This window comes from Eurosta solidaginis, chromosome 1, assembly GCF_040869045.1.
Source record: "Eurosta solidaginis isolate ZX-2024a chromosome 1, ASM4086904v1, whole genome shotgun sequence".
In the NCBI taxonomy this organism is placed as follows: domain Eukaryota; kingdom Metazoa; phylum Arthropoda; class Insecta; order Diptera; family Tephritidae; genus Eurosta; species Eurosta solidaginis.
The window spans coordinates 385,958,934-385,981,628 of NC_090319.1; the positions used below are offsets into that span (position 1 = coordinate 385,958,934).

The window sequence follows — 22,695 nt, forward strand, 5'->3', positions numbered from 1 at the left end:
TGTGTGCGTTTTTGGTCACACGATTTTTGCAGGGTCTGTTGTTTTGTTATTTTCTGAATTTAAATTGAACATTCTGAACTCGAATTCTTATAAAACTATTTATTTTAAACAAATAAGAAACGCGTATGCTTTTATCACGTACAAAATTAAAAACGTAATGAAATAAAGTAAATAAAAAGCAAAAAGCATTGTTTCATTTTTGGCGGAATATAACAATGGTCATTTATGATAGTATAACAGTCAAACCTGATATCTACAGCATATTATCATTTATGACACTTTTTGATAGTTATAGTGTCAGCACTGATCCAGGAAAAGGAATGAGAGTGAGCAGTACGGCTATATACTTAATCAGTAGGCCATGTTGGTGTATAAGAAAGAGACAAAAACTCACACGTACACAGTTGTTTACATCACATTTGCGCAAGTCCCCTTAAGTTTGTGATAGAAAGTTTGTATGAGGCGCTGATCGTTAGGTTGACATTGCTGACAATCAGATGATAGTCATATGATAGTCAGTATTCTTGTAGGGAAATTGAATCAACAGACGAAAATTGTTATTGGAACGAATTAGTAGGAATGAGAATGAAACGGACGAGAACAGTGAAAAAACTAAAAAATAAACATATTTACATATTTTTTTACTATTTATGTTGTGTAAAAATTTAGCACCAAAGGTTTTCTTAGTGTAGGCGGTCGGGGTCCATAATAGAATGCAAGTTTATGAAATTATGAAGGAATTGCAACACGAATAAATGTGACCAAGAAAGAAATTCAAGAAAATTGATCAATGAATGTGCACAGTGAGCTGTTTTCGTTGGTGGAAATGATTGTCAAGTTTAGGCGTGGCGTGAAGCAAAGTGAAGTGTTGGTAAGCTGATGAGCCGTGTGCTGGGCAACTCCCAATTAAAAATAAAATTCCAAACGAAATCGAAAGAGTGAGAAATTATGTTGTAAAATTAAACAATAATTGTTGTTTGTTGCAGTTAGATTTCGAGTATGGCCGTCATGAGCTTGTAAACTGTGGCATATATTCACAAGTACCTATGTATGTATTTAAGTATGTGGCGAAACAATGACACATTTTCATTTTATTTAAATACAAACGAAAGTAACTCAATGCAAATAATAAAGCTTGTTAGATTCGAAGAAAGTGTGTCTAGTTGTGCGAAGTGCTAGTAAAAGTTGTATAAGTCGGGTGTAGAGCCAAACAGGAAAACTATCAACAAAGTAACTTAATAAAGTGGCTAATCCAGGCAAAAACAAAACAAGATGACGGCGGTGTGGAAGGAGGCGAGCAGTAAACAAGCCTACGGAATTGGTAAGTCTGACCAAATTTTATTTTGGATTGATTTTAGGAGATTACTTGGGGTAATTGGTCTGATTGCTAGTATGGGTTCAAGAATAAACGAGGTATCGAATACTTCTAGCGGCCACCGTATTTTGAATGTAGCGGGCTCGTCACTCGCACCAAATGTCCTGGGCTTAAGAACCGTGGTAAAAGTCTAGGACAGGGGTCGACTGCTAATACGCGTCCAAAAATATAGAGAGAGGTGTCAAAGAAAGCGTCTTGTCCTCGACAACAATCCGTAGGCGGAAAAGAAAAATTGTATCTCTGTCCGGAGATATTTGCAGTTGTAGTTGGCAATTTACATGTGGTTGTTGTAATATTGTACACTAAAAAAAATTTATATAGGTACAAAAAGATATTGCACGAATTTAATTTTGATCCCACCCCATTGGTGGACCGGCCAGGGTAATTTTTAAAAAGCGCAGGAAAGTATCCTGCGAGAAAATACTATTTGAGCGAGTTAATATTTTTAATTTCCGCCTTCGGATTATTAATACTATTGTCAAGACGCGTCGTTTGACACCTCTCATGATGTTTTATGTATTAGCAGACGACCCCTGTTCTAGACTATTAGCATAGTCAAGGATAAAAAATGTAAGGGGAAATTAAAAAGTAGCACGACGCAAATACAACCTTGGCTAACGCATACATATATTAAATGTAGGGGACGTTGCTTGATTACTTTCGCTGAAAAAGTGACATCCAGCGGTTAGCGGGGCTCAGATGCCCAGAGCTCTCAGGCGCCGCAAACATACATGAATGCTATCACACATTCTAATTTTTCGACAACTGTTACTAATAGTGAGGCAACAAATACTCTTCCTTATGCCACTGTCACCGCTCGCTCTACTAGTAAATCTCCTAATCCATCAATCGCTCCTACCTCAGTCAAGCGAGGCATACGTGCAGCAAGTAGATTAAATGGAAAGACATCTGCAGTTAATGGCAATAACAGCAACGCTGAGCTAGATGTTTGTGTACCATATAAATGGATTCATATTGCATCATTCAAACCTTCGGTCACAGAGGAGAAAATTATTAAATACATCGCGGAGCATATCAAAATTGATACTTCAGCCTTAGCGTGCTTTAAGTTGGTAAGGAGGGCTGCTGACATTACCTCTTTGGTGAGAGTCTCATTTAAAGTTCGCGTGCGCTCAGTTGACTGTAATAAGCCCTTTGATTCTGCTCTGTGGCTATTATACCATTTCGGTTTTTTCCAAAAACCGGGGAAAACCCAAGGGCCTCGTAGGATCACGTAATGATCATCTACCAACAATCAATAAATTCATAAATGCTCATGTTGTTGTTGTTGTTGTAGCGATAAGGTTGCTCCCCGAAGGCTTTGGAGAGTGTTATCGATGTGATGGTCCTTTGCCGGATACAGATCCGGTACGCTCCGGTAACACAGCACCATTAAGGTGCTAGCCCGACTCTCGGGAACGATTTATCATAACTGCTCATCGGATGCATCTTTGAGAGTCTACTTTCAAAATGTCGGTGGCATGGGCACCAAATCTAAAGATTGTCTGTTGTCTTCGTCTCGTTTGGATTACGACGTTTATGTCATCGTGGAAACGTGGCTCAATGAAGACTTCTCTGATGAAGAATATTTTGACTCCAAGTTATTCCTAACTTTCCGGAAGGATCGAGACTTCGTGAAAACTGGTAAAAAAAAGGGGGAGGAGTGTTAATTGCAGTTAACAGAAACCTGCATACATCAAGGTGTCATCTTCTACAGCTGTGCATCTGTATTTCCAGTTCATCTAGCTCAATTTTCATCGGTTGCTCGTATATATCGCTGAACATGTTGATTCCTTATACTTTTCTCATATAGATAACATCGCCATACTTGGAGATTTCAATCTGCCTAATATTGTTTGGACAGACTTTCAAAGTAATGGTATTCTAACACCTACTAATGTAACGCGATCTTATGAAATCAACCATATAGATAATAGCTTAAGTTGCAATTTGATTTAAATCAATAATTTATTTAATTCCCGTTCGAGGTTGCTTGATCTTGTGTTTGTCGATGAGAATTTATATTTTGAGAGTACTTTTCCTGTGTGTCCATCCGATAGACATCACTTACCGCTTATCATTCAATTAAAAAAAATTGCTGCTATCCCTACGTCGATTCCATTGGATAACTCCTCTTTTAACTTTCGATTTACTGATTTCAGTGAGTTGAACAATGTTTTACTGTCACTCAATTGGGCAAATATATTTCTTTCTAATGATGTCAGTGTGTGTTATGATATTCTCTTGTCGAAGTTGTCTGAGATATTTTACAGTACAGTACCTCGTTTTTTGCTTAGGTTGCATAAATTACCTTGGTATAATAAAACTCTTAAGAGGTTGAAAAACAAACGTAACAAATTCAATATATTGTATAAGGGAAATATGGATAATATTTCTCTTAGGGAATAGTATTTTAATAGTGTACGGCAATTTAATGTTCTCCACAAATTTCTTTATAATGGCTATATGCGAAGGATTGAAAATGAGCTTAAAGAATATCCGAAAACCTATTGGAACTTTATTTGCTCCAAACGTGGTTCAACGAATATTCCTATTTGCATGACCTTTAATGGGGTAAGCTCCCAGTCTCTAACTGAAACAGTTGAGCTATTTGCGGATTTTTTAAATCTAATTTTGACGACGCCAATGTAGGTCTGGCTGGCTCTTAATCACTCTCGGGTCTTCGTGATCTGATAGTTTTTGGCTCCCTCATTATCTCCGAGGTTGATGTTCGCAATACTATGCTCTCCCTTAAACCATCGCTTCGTTGTGACACTGATGGCCTTTGCGCCTTTGTTCTGAAGCACTGTAGTTTAACTTTGTGTGCCCCCATTTGCCATATCTTCAATTTGTCTCTATCCTCTAGCACTTTCGTTGATAGATTGAAAATGAGATCAATATGTCCTATTTTCAAATTCGGGAACAAAAATAACATCTCTAACTATAGGCCTATTGCCAAACTCACAGTATGCTCGAAGCTTTTTGAAAAAATCATAAAGAAGAAGTTATCTTTTGTCATTAAAGGGGTGGTTGACTCGCGTCAACATGGGTTTATTGCTGGTCGCTCTACTGTTACTAACCTGGTGTTGTTTTCTGCATTTCCGCATTTAAGGACGGTTGTCAGCTGGATACCATATATACTGATTTCTCAAAGGCTTTCGATAAAGTTTCACACAAACACTTATTATCTAAACTTGAGTGTATAGGATTTCATTCTGTCTTCTTAACTTGGTTAAAATCGTATATGTCGAACCGGTGTCTGTGTGTCGAAATCGAGGGCTGTAAGTCCACCTTTTTATGCAACGTCCGGAGTTCCTCAGGATAGCATTCTCAGGCCTCTGTTGTTTGTGGTTTTTATAAATGATATTGGTTCCAGCTTTAAATCGTCCTCTTTCCTTCTATATTCAGATGATCTTAAGTTATTTCATAGAATTAATGGTCCGTCGGATTCCCTACTCCTACAAAATGACCTAAATAATCTTATCGAATGGTGTAAGGCCAATAATCTCTTTCTTAATGTTAATAAATGTTTTCATATGTCTTTTTCTAAATCATCTAACATACGTTCTACCCTCTATGAAATCTCAGGCGCTCGACTGGCTTCTGTCAATGAATTTATTGAATTTATGAATTTTGATACCACTTTTTCTTTCGTCAATCACATCTCTTATATGCTCCCCAAGGCTTACAGAAACCTTGCCTTTCTACGTAGATATGCAAAAGGCAGGAAGGCTCTTTATACCTCTCTTATTCGTCGAAAACTTGAATATGCCTCAGTTGTATGGAATCCTATCTATAACAGCTATGCAGCTAGAATTGAAAGGGTTCAAAGAAAATTTATTCGTTTTTGTTTAAATTCATTCAGCTTTAATGACCCAATTCCATCCTATTACTCGCGCTGCTTACTCATAAATCTCCAACCTCTCGAATCCAGAAGGGTAGTACATCTGCTAATGTTCGTCTATGATCTCATCGCTGGCTCTCTGTATTGCTCGGCTCTCTTAGCGAAGGTGTCATTTAATGTTCCAAATAGGAGTCTTCGTATATTTTTACCATTTTGCTTACGTGCTTGCAGGGCTAATTATTGTAGTTTTGACCCAATCGCGCGCTTACTGAATTTAACAGACTCTCGGGTAGGTTTTCTATTGATTTCTCATTGTCGAGAAATATTTTCAAGTCAACTCTGGAAGTATATCTCTAATTTTAACCTGCAATATCTATTTGTATTTTTTTTATTTGTTGCTTATGCTATTCATAATTCACATTTTTGTGTAGTTATAATTTGTTTATTTAGTTTTTAATTTTTTTTGTTTCTAGTCTGTAAGATTATTTCTGATCATAGAACATACCAGTAAACATGCCCTAGGGACAGCACCACTGATTGCCGAGAAGGTATCTAGAGATTAAGAACCTTTTGGACGGATGCGTATTTAGGAAATGGCAGGACTTCAAGGACAATAGTATTTACAGCGAGAAGGCTAATTACGAGTACATCCTGACGATGGATTTTGCGCGTTTTTGCGTGCGAGATACTTAAACGAGAGAAAAGGTTCTGTGTGACGTTTGGGACTGTAAAGCGCTATAACCTCCGTTGAGATTTTAGATAAGTTTCTTCCAATTTGTGCTGAGCTCCTTTTTTTATTTTTTCCTACAAATTGGCGGGAAAGGACCATCTTGTTGTATGCCGACTCCGAACGACATCTGCAAGTCAGATGAGTTTTCACTGAGACCTTCATGGCAGAAATATACATGGAGTGCTTGCCAAACACTGCCGAGGGTCGGCCCCGCTTAGAAAGATGTGCTTCTAATTGAAAAAACTTGTTTCTAAGATTTTGATGTTGCTTTTCCCGGGGCGTGAAACCAGGATCTTGGGTGTAGATGGCGGAGCACGCTACCATCAACTTGGGGACTTGAAAGATAGAAGATAATTGTAAGTAATAGTGGGTTTAATGCCAGCGGTGCTCTCTTCGCTAATCTAGGTGTGAAACTATTGAAGCCGATGCGCTGGAAGTTTTTAGGCGACAGAGATGCCTGATGGTCTAAGGAAGCCGACCATTCGGCTCTGGGAAAACTTTCCTTTGACCCGTTTGTGTTAGTGCACCATGAGGTAAGGCGACGATGCATATACTCACATAAAACCCATCATTGTATATATCCAAACCATCAGGATGGTGCCAAAGCCTGTACCGAAAGAGAGTATACAGAAGAGATGCTCATTGTGCCAAATAGCCTTGTGAAATGTTTTTGTTCTGGTCGCATTGTCCACACTCATACATGAAACGTTTTGATTACCTGAAAATTTATACATTGATACAACCTTGAAATAAATTAAAAATACATTCAATTGTTTGTATCGTCACAGGACTCTAATGGAATTTGGAAATGTACGTAAATAAGCATTGTACTTCTTTTCCATTAACAAATCTCTGTGTCGTTTTTTTTTAAACTATACTCAAATCTCTGTATGTATGAACAAATGCATTATGAACTAAATATCTATGTATGCATTAGTGTGTCCCGAAAACATTTATTTGGGGTTTACTTAACCAGACCCCTCAAAATTTGCGGTTTTAATCGCATGTTACGAAATAATCTTTAAAAATGATATATGTACATCTACAGATATCTTTAGAGCTCACCAATCATCAAAGTTAAATAAAAAAAATTAAGCACTTCCTTTATATAAATGGACAAAAATCAGCGAAAAATGTCTCCTTATATAAAGACATATTCTTGCTAAACTTTGATTTTTAAATTTTGACATAGAAATTGCAAAAATATTTAGATTTAGATTTCATTAGGACAATAAAAGTGGAGCACACATTACTTGGATTGTTGGAAAGTTGGTAGGTAAGGAGCTATTATTCGGCAATCAATTGCGCTTCACCTTTATATTTTTACTTCTCATAAATATTTTTGCAATTTCTATATCAAAATTTAAAAATCAAAGTTTAGCAAGAAAATGTCTTTATATAAGGAGACATTTTTCGCTGATTTTTGTCCATTTATATAAAGGAAGTGCTTACAATTTTTTTTATTTTATTTTTATTTTCTCCTTTGGTCCTTTGTCACACCGTCTTATCCTATCTGTAAAGTTTTACAGTTGTAGCTCAATGAGAACGTACATAAATAGCAATCCGGAAATTCCCTCCGCTTCGTACGATTTTTCTAAATATATCATCCCGTGCGCCCCCTAGCCAATCTTTTCGTATCGTGTCATCGGCTGTCATCGACCTCTGAGATAAGTTTGAAATTTCAAGTTTCTAGCTCATCGAGAAGTTACTTAAAAGCTGGTTTGAAAATTTTCAAATTCTTATCTAATTATTTCGATCCGTGCGCCACCTAACGGATTTTTTTCCTTTTGTTGCATTGCCATGGTGTTCTAACCTATGTGTAAAGTTTCACGTTTGTAGCTCAATGAGAAGTTCCTTAAAAATCGATTGCAAGATTTGTATGAAAAGCGGACAAACATTCAACAGACCTAATAGGAAGTAAAAATATTGTCGTTGTTGCAAACAGTCACTCAACCTACGATCTATTGTAACCTATTATATTTTCTGCATTCTTAAAAATGTTTTATGCCGACTCCGAACGACATCTGCAAGGCAGATAGATGAGTTTTCACTGAGAGCTTTTCATGGCAGAAATACACTTGGAGTGCTTTCCAAACATTCCATTGAAAAACCTTATTTCTAAAATTATGATGTTGCTTTGCCCGGGGCGTGAACCTAGGATCTTCGGTGTAGTAGGCGAAGCACGCTACCACCACACCACGGTGGCCGCATAAATTTCAGCTGACATATTAAAATTACTTAGTTCTACATACATTCATAGGTCTAAAATAAGCACGAAGTTTCAACGTTTTAACCCTTTCCAGTTTAAACTTTTTAAAACACCACGTTCACTTTACCAACAGAGGTAGGTATTTTCATCGCACAAAAAGTAATTTTTATGTTACAACGCACAGCTTCGATTTTTATACATACTATGTATTTTAAGAACAAATTTTTAGATAATGACCTCGACGTGTAGTGAAACTACTTTTAATATTGGGACCATACAAGGAACTTGGCCATAGGTAGTTACCCACAATAAAGGATGCCATTAAATTTATTTGATATGCTAAGCACGAGTTGAAGTTGAAGTATAGTGGCAAGGACCCATACAATTCAGACATATATTCAATTGTTTATGAGAAAATCAAATTTGGACTAAAGATTCGATTCCTCTTGTTTCTAAAGAACGAGGTATTTAATTGATGAAAACTTGTTTCGGAAATTACCTGTTGTTGAAAAGATACCCTCAAGCCAAACAAAATCATAGCTATGAAAACAAATTGAAGTGTTTTTAGAGTCATCTGAAAAGCTCCTCTACGTTGCAGCTTGCAAATGCTCTTCATTTGAATATTGTAAAAGAAAATTCTTATTAAAGAGAGACGTTTCTTGTTGGATCAAAGATGTGACAGAAAAATGGTCATTAGCTTAGTTGATAAGAAAGAAACGGCTAGATTAACGAAGCGAAATCAGAGAAAAGTTGAAGAGTCAATGAGACAAATAAAACTTTGTACTCAAGAAGCAGGTATTATCTCAGAAAACGTATATGAAAATTTAATGCGTGAATCATCTTCGGAAACATGTTCAATTCGGTACATAAACCACCAGTATCGTCGGCAAACGGAATACATTGCCATTGCCAGCATTTGCAAAGGTGTGTGACAGATATGGGTTATCGACGCGATCAGCAGCTGCCTCTGCGGTTTTAGCTGACTAATAGATCAAAACTCATAGATCAGTTTCTAAAACACGGCTTTGGAAAATATTGAACATACTGACATAAGAAGTATTTATTTTGATGGCCGCAAAGCCACCAACCTAGAAAAATTTCGCATTCCAGATGGTTTACGTCCGCAAGTCGTATTGTCGGACTATATATAAGTACTCCTAATCCATCAGAAAAATTGAAAATGTTAGTTAAATGTGGGGTAAAGTATACTCCTTTTACAACTAATTATGTACTTGCGATTTTAACCGGCAAATCTAAAACCTATTGGGGATTCTGCTATCGAAAGAAATGCCGTTTTGCCATCCAGAAACATTATTATAAACATGTTATTTGATTATAGGGACTACATTCGGCATCTAGCATTACAAAGAATAATAAAAGTCAGAGAGGCAGAAAATAGTTCTAAAAGAAGATTACCAAAAGCTAACTTTTGCGCTAGAGATTACACTGAAAATATTTTGTGGAACGAAGGTCCAGTTACAGCTCCGTCGGTTCTTCGAAATATTTCAAATGAGAACCTCAAAATCATGTTGAAAAATAAAAGATTTGAATTAGAAAGATGTGTTAAACTGGTTACAGAAGCCTCACAAAGAGTAATTCGTGCTACTTCTAGAGATGGTTTTATTAGAACCAGATTGCAATCCCGAGCAGGAATGCCAAGTTTTCGACAGAAAATATGTCTCAGCTCTAATTTTTTTAAATTAATCGAATACAATGGTTTATTTACATTAATTTTTTTGTACTTGAACGACTGATCTTAATAATCAAATATCCTTTGAATATTACATTTTCTCGTTATCTGTATTCAATCACGCATTTTTGATACGATAGTGTAGCTCGAAAATAAATGTACCCCATACATAGACGGGACACCCTAGTATGCATGTCTACCTACCTACCTGTCCTTTTGTGGGTTTTCTACCTTAAATTTGTGTTATTGCTTTACTTCTTCCCGTTCTTCGTTTTTCTTATGGACATCACAGGTTATTAGTTTATTTATTTTTTGCTTTTGCCTGCCATCTTCAATACTTTGCTGAAGTATGAAGGTTAAAGGCAATTGAAGAGGTAAAGTACGACAACGACATTTGACCTCCTGCCAAGCAACTTGTTACATTCCAACGTCATCATTCGCACGTACAGTGGCATACGCGAAAAAGATACTCACTCGAAGCACAAAAAGCGTCTTTAATTTAATTGTGTGTAACAATTTTCACGTTTTCTTGTCAATGTGTTGTCTAGACACGAGAAACTTAGTTTTTGAATAATAATTAAATATATACATAGTTACATATGTAGGTGAGTTTAACCGATGTGTAGTCATGTGCCCAATACAATCGGTTACCCATAGAACTGCGAATGCGGAGTTGTTCAACCAGTTTCGCACAGATATTAGGAAAACAATGGAAATGAAGTACAAAACCCGCAACAAGCATCTTGACAATCTTATCATCAAGAGAAATGGCAAAGAGACTGTCGAAAAAATCGACCCACAATTTCACTAAATGTTTTGTAAATTGTTTAACAACTCTTAGCTACCGAGCAGAAAGCATGCTAAACAGAGCAGTGCTGCGCCTTATCCAATAGCCGCGACCACTCATAAATTGTCATCAGTATCCCCTAACGGGAGTCAAAGGAAAGTTGCTGTTCCAACAGGGGTGGGCCAGAGTGAGAGGGGTGTTAGGGGCGTTGGTTTCACATTACAATTTAAGAGGTTGGTGTCATGTGGGGACAAATTGCAAGTTGGACATACATCGTGTTTTTGGGGGGTTGATTCTGGGTAGGTGTCTTCCTAGGGAGAGTGCTTTCCTCTCCTGCGAGGTCAGGGTATTTACTTTTAAGAACGGGGCCGCCGAGGAATCCCTGGAATAGATGTCCGACTCCTTTTTGTGGATTTCACTGAAGACCTGTTTGTGTTTTTTTCTTCATACGGCTGTCTTCTCAGGTGCCGTATTTCCTCATAATGCTTACTGAGGTGACTTTTAAGCCCTTGGGAGGTGTGGTCTCAATCAGATGTCTGTTATTCCACAGAAACTGTTTGCTCAGCATTTTGTTTCTCTCCCTAATGGGGAGTACTCTCGCCTCACTAAGTATGTGGTGTTCTGGGGACATAAGAAGACAGCCCGTAGCGGTTCTGAGAGCAGTGTTTTGACAGGCCTGTATTTTCTTTCAATGAGTAACCTTTAGGTTTGGTGACCATATCGGGGACGCGTATCATGCAAGCGGCTGGCCAATTGCTTTGTAAGTGGTTGTTATTGTTGCGGCGATAAGGACACTCCCCGAAGGTTTTGGGGAGTGTTATCGATGTTGATGGGGCTTTGCCGTATGCAGATCCGGTACGTTCCGGTACCCAGCCCGACCAAATCGGGAACGATTTGTTATGACCACATGCGACCTTCTAGGCCATACCGCCCTCCCACCCCCTAGATCGATGCGGAGTTCGGGGTGGCCAGAGCCTCGGCTGTTAATGAAACAGGATTCGCCGCGGATAGGTGAGGTTGACAATTGGGTTTGGAGAAGCTATATATTATGCTGGCAACCTGAAAAGGTTGCGCTACACAACCCCTTGAATCTGGTATTTTAGTAGCCGCTTACGACAGGCATACCTACCGCGGGTATATTCTAGCTCCCTAACCCGCTGGGGATGCGTTTTAAACCTCTTTGGCGGTGATGGTAATTGGAAACGTGCTGTGTTTATGTTTGTGTGCGCGTCTGTTGAACTCCATCTAGCTTCGTCAACCATCAGTATGTTGCTGCTGATTTTTATTTAATAGCTACGCAAAGATTCAATAACAAAATCACAAATATCATACTCGTATTTCCATAAATATTCATAGTACTTGTCTTAAATCACAGAATATTAAACATATAATCAGCTTGTATTTGAACTAGAAGTAGAAGCTAATGAGAATTACACGGACGTATCAGTGCGATGCTGTAGACGCAACAATTAATGTAGTGCGAGTGGGGCAGTGACTATGAAATTCGATTCGTCATTGTTTATTTGAGGTCGAAGCGTTGTTATTGTAATACTTTTTTGTTGCCACCACCAATTTATTCCACAAAGCATTCATTTTACCGAAATTAATTAAAGATACCTTTCATTACTGTTGTTGTTTTAAACGCAAAAACTACCCCTAAAAGTTTAAGAAGGCTATTAATTTTATTATTGAATATATTGAATTGATTTTTTGATATTAGTGCTGCCGGCATACTCTCAATATAACGACACAAATTACAAAACTGTTGATTTGAGCTTAGTGACCAACCATTTTGTTCTTTTTGTAATGATAAGGAGTCTTATCGATGTTGGTGGCCTTTTGTCGGATATTGATCTGGCACGTTCGGGAAAATAGCACCACTTATGTACTGGCACGACCATCACGAAAACCATTTGATATGACAACCTCGCCAGAGCCACGACTGCCAAAAAATTGGGTTCGCCACGGGTAGGTGAGATTGGGTAAGCTAGAAGAAGCAGGCGACCCCTTGATAGGGTCACACTATACAACTATATATAAATGTAAGGCGCGATAACATCCATAGGGATTTAAGGTCGAGCTTCTCTTCCGATTTGCGTCGTGCTCTTCTTTTTTCCTATAATTTGGCGGGATCGGACCTATTTGTTTTTTGCCGACTCCGAACGGCATCTGCAAGGCAGATCAGTTTTCACTTGAGACTTTCATGGCAGAAATACACTCGGAGTGCTTGCCAAAAACTACCAAGGGGCGACCCCGCTGAGGAAAATTTGCCTCTAATTGAAAAAACTTGTTTTCAAAATTTTTTTTTGATTTGCCCGAAGCGTGAACCCAAGGTGGTAGGCACGCTACTATTCCACCACGGCGGCCGCCGCCAATCACAGGCTTTATCGAAATGCATCTGGATCGCATAAATATAACAAAATAAGTATGACGCTAAATTTTTAGTTATAGAATATTTTCTCTGAGAAAAAAGCTCGCAATGTGTTTTGAATTCGAAATCAAAACAAGACAGCGTATACAATTTTTGCGATTTTAACAGCATAAGTGTGACAAGAAAAAATTAAAATTTAGGTACATTCGATTATTGAATACAAAAACAAAAACGTTTAAACAGCAATATATCGGCACTCTGATGTTTGGGAATGTACCTAGACTTTTGTAGCAATCATGGCGGAACGATACAAGGTGGCAGCATGGTGACATACCTACAAACATAAATAAAAATTTCATGTACTTTGTTTTTGTAAATTCGATGGACAAATGTGAAAATCGTACTGCACCGGAAGTTGATGTATCAAATCAAATAAAAAAAGTTTATAATCAGCTGTCCCATGCTGCCACCTTGTATCTTTGCGCCATGGTAGCAATATAGGAGTATTACCATGATACAAAAAATGGAGGTAGTTCCATTTCGTGTGACGTTAGCCACTTGACTTTTGCGGGGACAATGACAATTTCACCAAAAGAAGCTACCAGATTGAAAATGTTACGAATTTTTCTAATTTTGATGGATTTCATATTAACGAATACGACTAAATTACTTTCATAGTTATTTTAAATAAAAAAGCAAAAAAAAAAAAATGAGCCCCATTCCTTCGAAATATTCTAATACGAAATATCAGCCTAGAAAAGAAGGTTTTTAATAAGATTTTCTAGCTCCCGAAAATTGTTTTGGTGAAAGAAACATGAATCGAAGTATGCAACGCAAGGGGAATATAGCCTTCTTAAGTGTCCGTACGTTTGCTCAGAACATGTTGACAAAACATACACGTTTGTCAATTGCTTGCTAAAGGAGGTCCTTATAAACCGACACCGTAATTTCTTGTATAATTGTATTTATTGTATAATTCAAGCGCTGCGCCTTAGGAGGGAATTTTTAAACCATTTTTTAGGGAGAACATTACCCTGTAGCTCTGCAGGTTAGCCACTAGTTATGCGAGTGTTTTTGCCCGTTGCACCAGGGGTCACCTTGAGGCAGCCCCGCCTCTACACATTCTGTGCCCATTTAGCATTGACATAGATGTGTAGACATTGGAGGAACATTTTTTTTCAACATGCCTTGAGAAATATCCACTGTAGTGGCATGATAATAGGGCCATGCTAGAAGAACAGGATTTTTCGTGTATTTCTTTTTCTGTCTAGGGGTCAAGCTGCCATATAGATATGAGTCATTAACCAACGTATGAGTCATTATCCACTATTTCTCAATAAAACTACATGTTTTACTGTATTCTCAATCGTTATATATGCACATAAATCATGCTAAAGCATATTATTATTGTCTCAGATGACCATTACGTTTCCATCCTAAAGGGAATTTCCATCTAGAAAAACCACAATTTCGCCTTAAACAGTAACGGTATGGCAAAGCTTCTGGCAAAACAACAAACATTATGAAACTTCAAAAATCCCCAAATACGTCAAAAAATTTTGAGTGGAACTACTTTCTTTTTTGTATCATGAGTATTACATATATGATTTATGCAAAAAAAAAAAAAAAAAAAAAAACGATGTAACCGAGTTGTGACACTTTTTTAATATTGTCGGTGCAATTTGATAATTTTCGAGTCTAAATTCACGGGTATGGAAAGTTTAATAAAAAAATCCAAGAACTATGGACCCAACTTACATTACGTGCCAAAAAGCGAACGTAAAATATGAAATGCAATATAAGTACTATTTGTAGCCTCGTGCATGCCAAAATATATAATATCATTTAATTAAACAAATACTTAGTTACATTTTATCGAATCTAAAACTTGTAGTTCCACTTCGACGCTTTCTATGAACAAGCTAACGTCTTAACTCCCCGTACCCAGCGTTCTCACAACATTCAACAATTGCGAGGCACACAACAAACAAACAGTGAATACAATTAATTACATTTTTTGTTTTTGTTTAAAAAAAGTAACAATTACGTTACGTTACTTAAAGCTTGCAATAGTTATTAGGTGATTCTCACTCTCCTCTCCTAAAGTAAAATCAAAGCTACATACATTATGAATACGGCGACACGGTATCTCCTCATTTATTGTCAGCTTGATGCTTTGTATTTTTCTTGATTTTTACAACTTTTTCTTTTGCGACTATCTTTAAAATATTTTTTTTTGCCTTTGTTCAATTTTTCTATTTCATTTATGTTTTTTATTATTATTTCTAACTCGTTTTCTATCTTGTTTCGTATGTACTATGACATATGTTATTGTGCTAATACTTTGTTCTTAGTTCAGTTAGCAATATACTTAAGTTTCTTTCTACAATAACAATTTGTTGTTTGCTTACTATTCATGATACTTTGAATTACCGCTACTGCGAATTCGATGTTAGCCATATTGGTTTTTGCTTGATTACTGAATGAAAAAAAAGTAACAGTATTTGGGAAAAGTTATGAGATTGCTATTGTAATTTTTGTGTCAACTATCTCACATGTTTATTCTAGTGCTCTCTGTTATGTAATAACGGATTTGCTGTTTTTAAATTTACACTTTTTATTATTCCCCATCACGACTGACGAACGAAGAAATCGGCCCGAAAACAGAACGACGCTTTTATTAACTCACTAAAACTCTTCAAATTTTTATTCAATTGCTATCTTATGTATGTTTTCATCCCCTTGGTACTGTATTTCATACCTGAGCCTCGTGAATTATTATCTTATTTATTAATATTGTAACGAAATTAGTGAAATTCCGCTTATCTGAAACCTTCTGCTAACGTTCGAATCGCTAAACTGTTGAATAAATAACTCCAATATTCAATAATGCAAAGTGGCCTTTATTAGACTACTTTGAAAGTACTTTACAATAACACTTATACTTCACAACCAATACTGATTACTGTCTACTCAGCTTCTGATGCTTTTATACTCTCTGTTACCTTGTCCGCATATTTCTCCAAATGTTTAGATGCTTCTTCTTCTGGAATCTCCTACTTGGTTACCAGCTATATGCGTGTGTATTTGTAGTTTATAGCCTCTCGCATAGCCATATGCGTGTGTATATGTGAGTACTAGTTCGGCTGATGATTACATCTGCGTGTGAGTTATCTCTTCGTTCCCTTGTATGTATGTATTTCGTAAATGATCATTAATGTGTTTATGTAGCTTGCTTTAATGTTTTTGTTGTTGTGCATTTATTTAGTGATGTGAAGATTCGCCACAATATTATCTATAAATGTGAGAGTTTGGATATTTGGTTGTTAAGATTTCTTGATATTTGGTTGTCCTTGTAACTCGAAACAGATGTTCTAGACAGCTTGACGGTTGGACAAACTTGTACACAGATAAATAGTCTAAAGAGAAGGGAGGGGTCCACGCTCTCCGACAACAGTTAATTGTTATAAATTTTTTTTTTTTAAGTTTTTTGATCTTGACTAATAATATTCATCATGTAAATCGAGGTTAGAAATTTCGGAAAATAAGCAATGGGATTATTTCAGGACTATTGGGGACCATTTCGAGAGTATACTCGATATAATTACGGGACTGTTTCGGGATTTTTGAAATGATTATTTCAGGTCCATTTCGAAACTGTTTTAAGGAATTTTGAGATAATTTGGGTGTTTTAGGACTAAATTCGGTGGTTTAGTACTATTTTCGGACTATTTCAAAATAATTTGGAAATTTTTTGTTTCCGTTTCGAACTAAGTATTTAAGTATAATTTCGGGACTAGTTTTCAATTTGGTTTTGGGACTATTTCGGGCATGCTTGTAGAATTATATCGGTAAATTTCTTTGTGGGTTATTTCAGGATTATTGTACAACGGGCAAAAACACTCTCATAACTAGTGGCTAACCTGTAGAGCTACAGGGTAATGTTCTCCGTAAAAAATTTTTTAACAATTCCCTCCTAATGCGCATCGCTTGAATTATACAATAAATAAAAAAAATAAAAAAATGAGGACTTGTAGCCACTTTATCAAGAAATTGCGGTGTCAGTTTATAAGGACCTCCATTGAGCAAGCAATTGACCAAACGTGTATGTTTTGTCAAAATATTCTGAGCAACCGTACGGACACTTAAGAAGGCCATATTCCCTTGCTTTGCATACGTCGATCCATGTTTCTTCCACCAAAATTATTTTCGGGAGCTGGCAAAACTTATTAAAAACCTTCTTTTCATGGCTGATATTTCGTATGGAAATATTTCCAAAGCATGGGGTGATTTTTTTTCTTTTTTATTTAAAATAACTATGAAAGTAATTTAGTCATATTCGTTAATATGAAATCCATCACAATTAGAAAAATTCGTAACATTTTCAATCAGGTAGCTTCTTTTTGGTGAAATTGTCATTGTCCCCGCAAAAGTCAAGTGGCTAACGTCACACTAAATGGAACTACCTCCATTTTTTGTATCATGATTGAAAAAAATTCTGGGATAGGACGTTCTTTGCTAAGTAGCCAAATAGTTGATGAACCTCATTTCCACAAGTGCCTTTAGACTACAAATTGAGGATTAAGTAGACAAACCGAATGTAATGTTCTCTTTTCACGAACAAAAGTACCACTTTAAGTTTCCGATGCATACATGGTATGGCTCAAAATGAAGTTGTGGATAGAAGATGGGATATCATTCTAAGTATGCTAGAGAAATGTTCATGGGAAGGAAAAACCGCCTCCATTAGTTGGGAAACATAGTAGACGAAGGCTTTTTCTTCCACGAGGAATACATACATATGTATCTACTTAGTATATTGAACTAATTTATAATATCGCATTTGCTTTCATTTTCATTTGATTTAAATGCTTTCAAAACCCATTTCGTGTTGTATGCATTTATTCAACATACGCCTTGCATGCGATCTGCAGTCTCGAAATGTACATATATATGTATGTATGATTGTGTAGTAAATAAATATTCGCTTTTATTAGACCTCCACCTCTGATTCATCTCTTTTCCCTATAGTCGCAATTCACTTCTGTTATATAAAATTTTGTTTGTTGTGAGTTGCTACTTGATTTTCCAAAGGGAAGGGTGTTTAAAAATAAGCTCCATACATACATACAGACATATGCATATAGATATGTACATTAGCCCAATGCAAAGCAAGTCTTCCCCACCTTTAGTTTGTTTTCATCTTTGTGTTTATTTTGCTCTTGATTACGTCGGATGCTTGAGCCCACTTGCATGTACATTGGCCTCCACTTCACCAACAAGGTGATGATTCCACACTGCAAGGATGATTGCGGGAAGATGTTGTTAGCTTTATATATTTGCGATTATAGTCAGTGCAGAACGTATCTCTACACTCTGTTGTTTGCAGGAGCAACACGTGCTTCTTTAGCCCATCAGCCGCTAAGTGTTGTTGGGTTGTTTGCTTTCACCCCATTTGTGAAGTACTTTTATTCTTTGAATTCATATTTTATATTGCTATAGTTGGCAGACATGCCAGAATACTCCTTATATGAGTTTATTTAGTTGTAGATTTGTTTTGTTAGTTTTGTAAGAGGTTAGTTTGTTTATGTATTTGCTAGTCAATTTGAATCAGTTTTTAAACATTTTTGCGATAGGAGCTCTTAATATGCTAGATTTTCAGATTTATTTACAGCTTTAAGTCTTATTAATGCTGGCAGTATGTATACTGGATTTAATGTGGTGGCGAACATTGTGGTACGGCACCTTTTTATCGAAGTCGCTATAACTCTGCATGAACAAATATTTCGCCCAAAATTTATATAGAGCAAGCTCTTACCCGCAGCTCCGTCCCCGAACAACCTATAACATACAGTTTTTAGTTATTTATTTGCGTGGGACCCACTCATTGGGTTAGGAAAATTATGACAGGCGCCTCATATGTTGATATACTCAAGGACATTATGCTGCCATATGTCAGAGACGAAACGCTACTTGTTTGGACGTTCTAGCGACCTGAAATATATGAGCAAGATAGCTGACGGATGTTTTGAGAAAGCCAGATAAACGTGATGGAATAGCCGCCAGTCACAAAACATAACATTGAAAATTTTTCGGTTGATGTCAAGTTGTCTACAAAATGCCACGTCGCTGTGCTGCAATTCTAAACAATAAGTGTCTTGCAACTAAATTCTAATTTAAATATTAGCCAACATCCAATGTAAAAAAAATAAAGCCACAGTTATATAGAAGTTATGTCAAAATTTTACCTACAATTTGTCAAATACTATTTTCTGCTCGCGCAAAACTCGCTGCAGGTTTCCTAAATATTTGTTTATTTTATTATTTGTTTATCTTTCCCAAAAAAAATGATTAAAACAATTATTACCGATTTACAAAAATTATATCGATATAGTGTGCTCCGCCTACCACACAGAGGGTCCTGGGTTCAGCTCTCGGGCAAAGTAGCATCAAAATTAAGAAAAAAAAGTATTTTCAATTAGAAAAACAATTTTCTAATCGGGGTCGCCCCTCGGAAGTAATTTGGCAAACACCCCGAGTGCATTTCTGCCATGAAAAGGTTCTCAGTGAAAATGCATGCCGTTCGGAGTCGGCATAAACATGTAGGTCCCGTCCAGCCGATTTGTAGGGAAAACAAGTAAGAACGGGACTGTCTTCGGCTGTGCCGAAGACTTCATACCTTTCATGAATGGGGCTGAACAATAATCTTATCCCGTTCGTAATCTCCGAATAATCGGATGTATAAGATAAGAAATATATAGTGAACAGATCTACATACCTTAACGATTTTTAAGATAAATATAAAATAAAAAACAGGTAGGTACTTTGTGTGAGGATGCAAAGTTTCAGGTTTTTTGTGGTCTGCGTGTAAAAACTATGACTACGAATCACGTATTTCAAAAATATATGACGAAAACGTAACTATTTGATGAATTTTGAAGATTCTAGCCGTAAAAAAGGGGTCAAAATGACAGTTTATATGAAGTATATAATATATATACGACCGATCTCTATGATTTTTTCAGACAACAATATATGCTATATACGTAAGCATTTTGTGAAATTTGAAGCTTCTAACTGTTAAAACGGGGCAGAAATTGCGCAAAGTTTCTTATCTGAACAATCGGTTGTATGAGATATATACTATACATACGACCGATCTCTATGATTTTTTCAGACAACAATATATGCTATACACGTAAGCATTTGGTGAAATTTGAACATATCTAAACGATTTTTAAGATAAATATAAAATAAAAAACAGGTAGGTACTTTGTGTGAGGATGCAAAGTTTCAGGTTTTTTGTGGTCTGCGTGTAAAAACTATGACTACGAATCACGTATTTCAAAAATATATGACGAAAACGTAACTATTTGATGAAATTTGATGAATTTTGAAGATTCTAGCCGTAAAAAAGGGGTCAAAATGACAGTTTATATGAAGTATATAATATATATACGACCGATCTCTATGATTTTTTCAGACAACAATATATGCTATATACGTAAGCATTTTGTGAAATTTGAAGCTTCTAACTGTTAAAACGGGGCAGAAATTGCGCAAAGTTTCTTATCTGAACAATCGGTTGTATGAGATATATACTATGTGTACCACCGATCTCAATGATTTTTTCAGACATCAATATATGCTATATACGTAAGCAGTTGGTGAAATTTGAAGCTTCTAGCTGTTAAAATGGGGCCGAAATCGTAAAAAAAATATATATATACTATATATATATACTATATATACCATCATATATATATTATATATATCACCGATCTGATTTTTTGACACAACAATACATACTATATACGTAAGCAATCGGTGAAATTTGAAGCTTATAACTGTTAAAATGGGGAAGAAATTGCGCAAAGTTTCTTATCTGAACAATCGGTTGTATGGGATATATACTATATATACCACCGGTATCTATGATTTTCTCAGACAACAATATATGCTATACACGTAAGCATTTGGTGAAATTTGAACATATCTAAACGATTTTTAAGATAAATATAAAATAAAAATCATCAAGAAAACGTCCTGAAATTGTCCCTTAGAAACTGCAGAAACAGTCAAGAAATCAATCCCAAAACAATACCCCAATTGATTCCGAAATACCCCAAAAAATGAAACTTGTATTGCATCACTTTCAACACGTTATTAAGCAGAACATTCAAAACTATACTTAGTTAAAATAATTATGGAACATGCTGATGAAATCAGCACTACCATAAGTTTCATGTAAGCTTGTGACGAAATTTTATTTTTCACAAGATAAATTAGGACAGGGCTGCATAAAATACTTACATCCTTTTAAGCGGGAGTCATTGGTGCCGTATGTCGTATCGCTGTAGTCGTATCCCTAACGTAATCAGCTGTTTATCGTTACGACGGTAAACCAAAAACCAATTGGTTGGCTACTATACGGTTACGACCTTAGCGGCACCAATAATCGATTGCATTGATTCCCATAAGGTTGGTCGAATCAGCTGTTATAAGGTTACCGATACGGTTACCGATAAAGCACCAATGTCCCGAGATGGTCGGGCTAGTACCATAATGGTGCTTTGTTACCGGAACGTACTGGATCTATATCCGGCAAAAGATCATCAACATCGATAACACTCCCCAAAGCCTTGGGGGAGTGTATTTATCGTTAATACAGCAACAACAACAACAACACGTACACATATATATATATATATATATATATATATATATATATATATATATATATATATATATATATATATATATATATATATGTATGTACGCATTCAAAGACCATCATATACATTTAAATAAAAAAAAACCTAAGTATTTCTTCTTAAAATATTACAAAGAAAATGAAATATTGCACCACTTCTAGTACTCTCCGCCGCGCTGCAAAAGCTTTGTTAAATTTTTTTGAAGTGTGTGGATATAATTATACTCGATACGGACAAGTGTACTTGAGAACTTATTTATTTACTTCAAATAACTTCTGACATACTCTCATCACTGAATTGGCGGTCCATTAACACAATTAAGCAACAATTCAGTAACATAAAACGACAAAATGACGATGCAAATAAAACAGTCGCATAATCACAATTTTTCACCCTAAAATAATCTTTGATGCTGGCATCACATGAGAACTGATGTACATTCATCGCACATTAGACTGTGTCACCAAAGGAAGTTGCGCCTTTTTATACCTTTCATGAAAATGAAATGGTATATTAATTTCGTCACGAAACCCAAAATTGTAAGTCCTTAAAGGAATATAGATAGACCCACCATTAAGTATACCGAAATAATCAGGTTGAAGAGCTGAGTTGATTTAGCCATGTCCATCTGTCCATCTGTCCGTCTGTCTGTTTGTATGCAAACTAGTCCCTCAATTTTTGAGATATCTTGATAAAATTTGGTGAGCGGGTGTATTTGGGTGCCCGATTAGACATTTGTCGGAACCGGCCGGATCGGACCCCTATAGCATATATCCTCCATACAACCGATTTTTCAGAAAAAGAGGATTTTTGTAATATCTTACTCAATTTAACAGATTGAAGCTTCAAACTTCACCATATACTTTCGTATATTGCACATATTGTTGCCTGAAAAAATTGATGAGATCGGTCGTATGTATAGTATATGTATATCCTCCACAACCGATTGTTCAGATAAGAAACTTTTCGTAATTA

The 22,695-nt window shown here is 36.3% G+C and overlaps 1 protein-coding gene across 3 annotated transcripts in view; it reads left to right on the top strand.

Annotated features, from left to right (window-relative positions):
• The first annotated feature begins 555 nt into the window (after nucleotides 1-555).
• The window catches only part of mbc (myoblast city), a 95,308-nt gene continuing 73,168 nt past the window's right edge, over nucleotides 556-22,695 (top strand). Inside the window, exons 1-2 of one of the 3 annotated variants that reach the window (XM_067763352.1) lie at nucleotides 556-871; nucleotides 987-1,321. In XM_067763352.1, coding sequence (XP_067619453.1) covers nucleotides 1,273-1,321 — 49 coding nt within the window. In that variant the 5' untranslated portion in view covers nucleotides 556-871; nucleotides 987-1,272. Of the gene's footprint in view, nucleotides 1,322-22,695 lie in introns of all 3 variants that reach the window. The other 2 variants (XM_067763353.1, XM_067763354.1) reach the window with 2 other exon arrangements.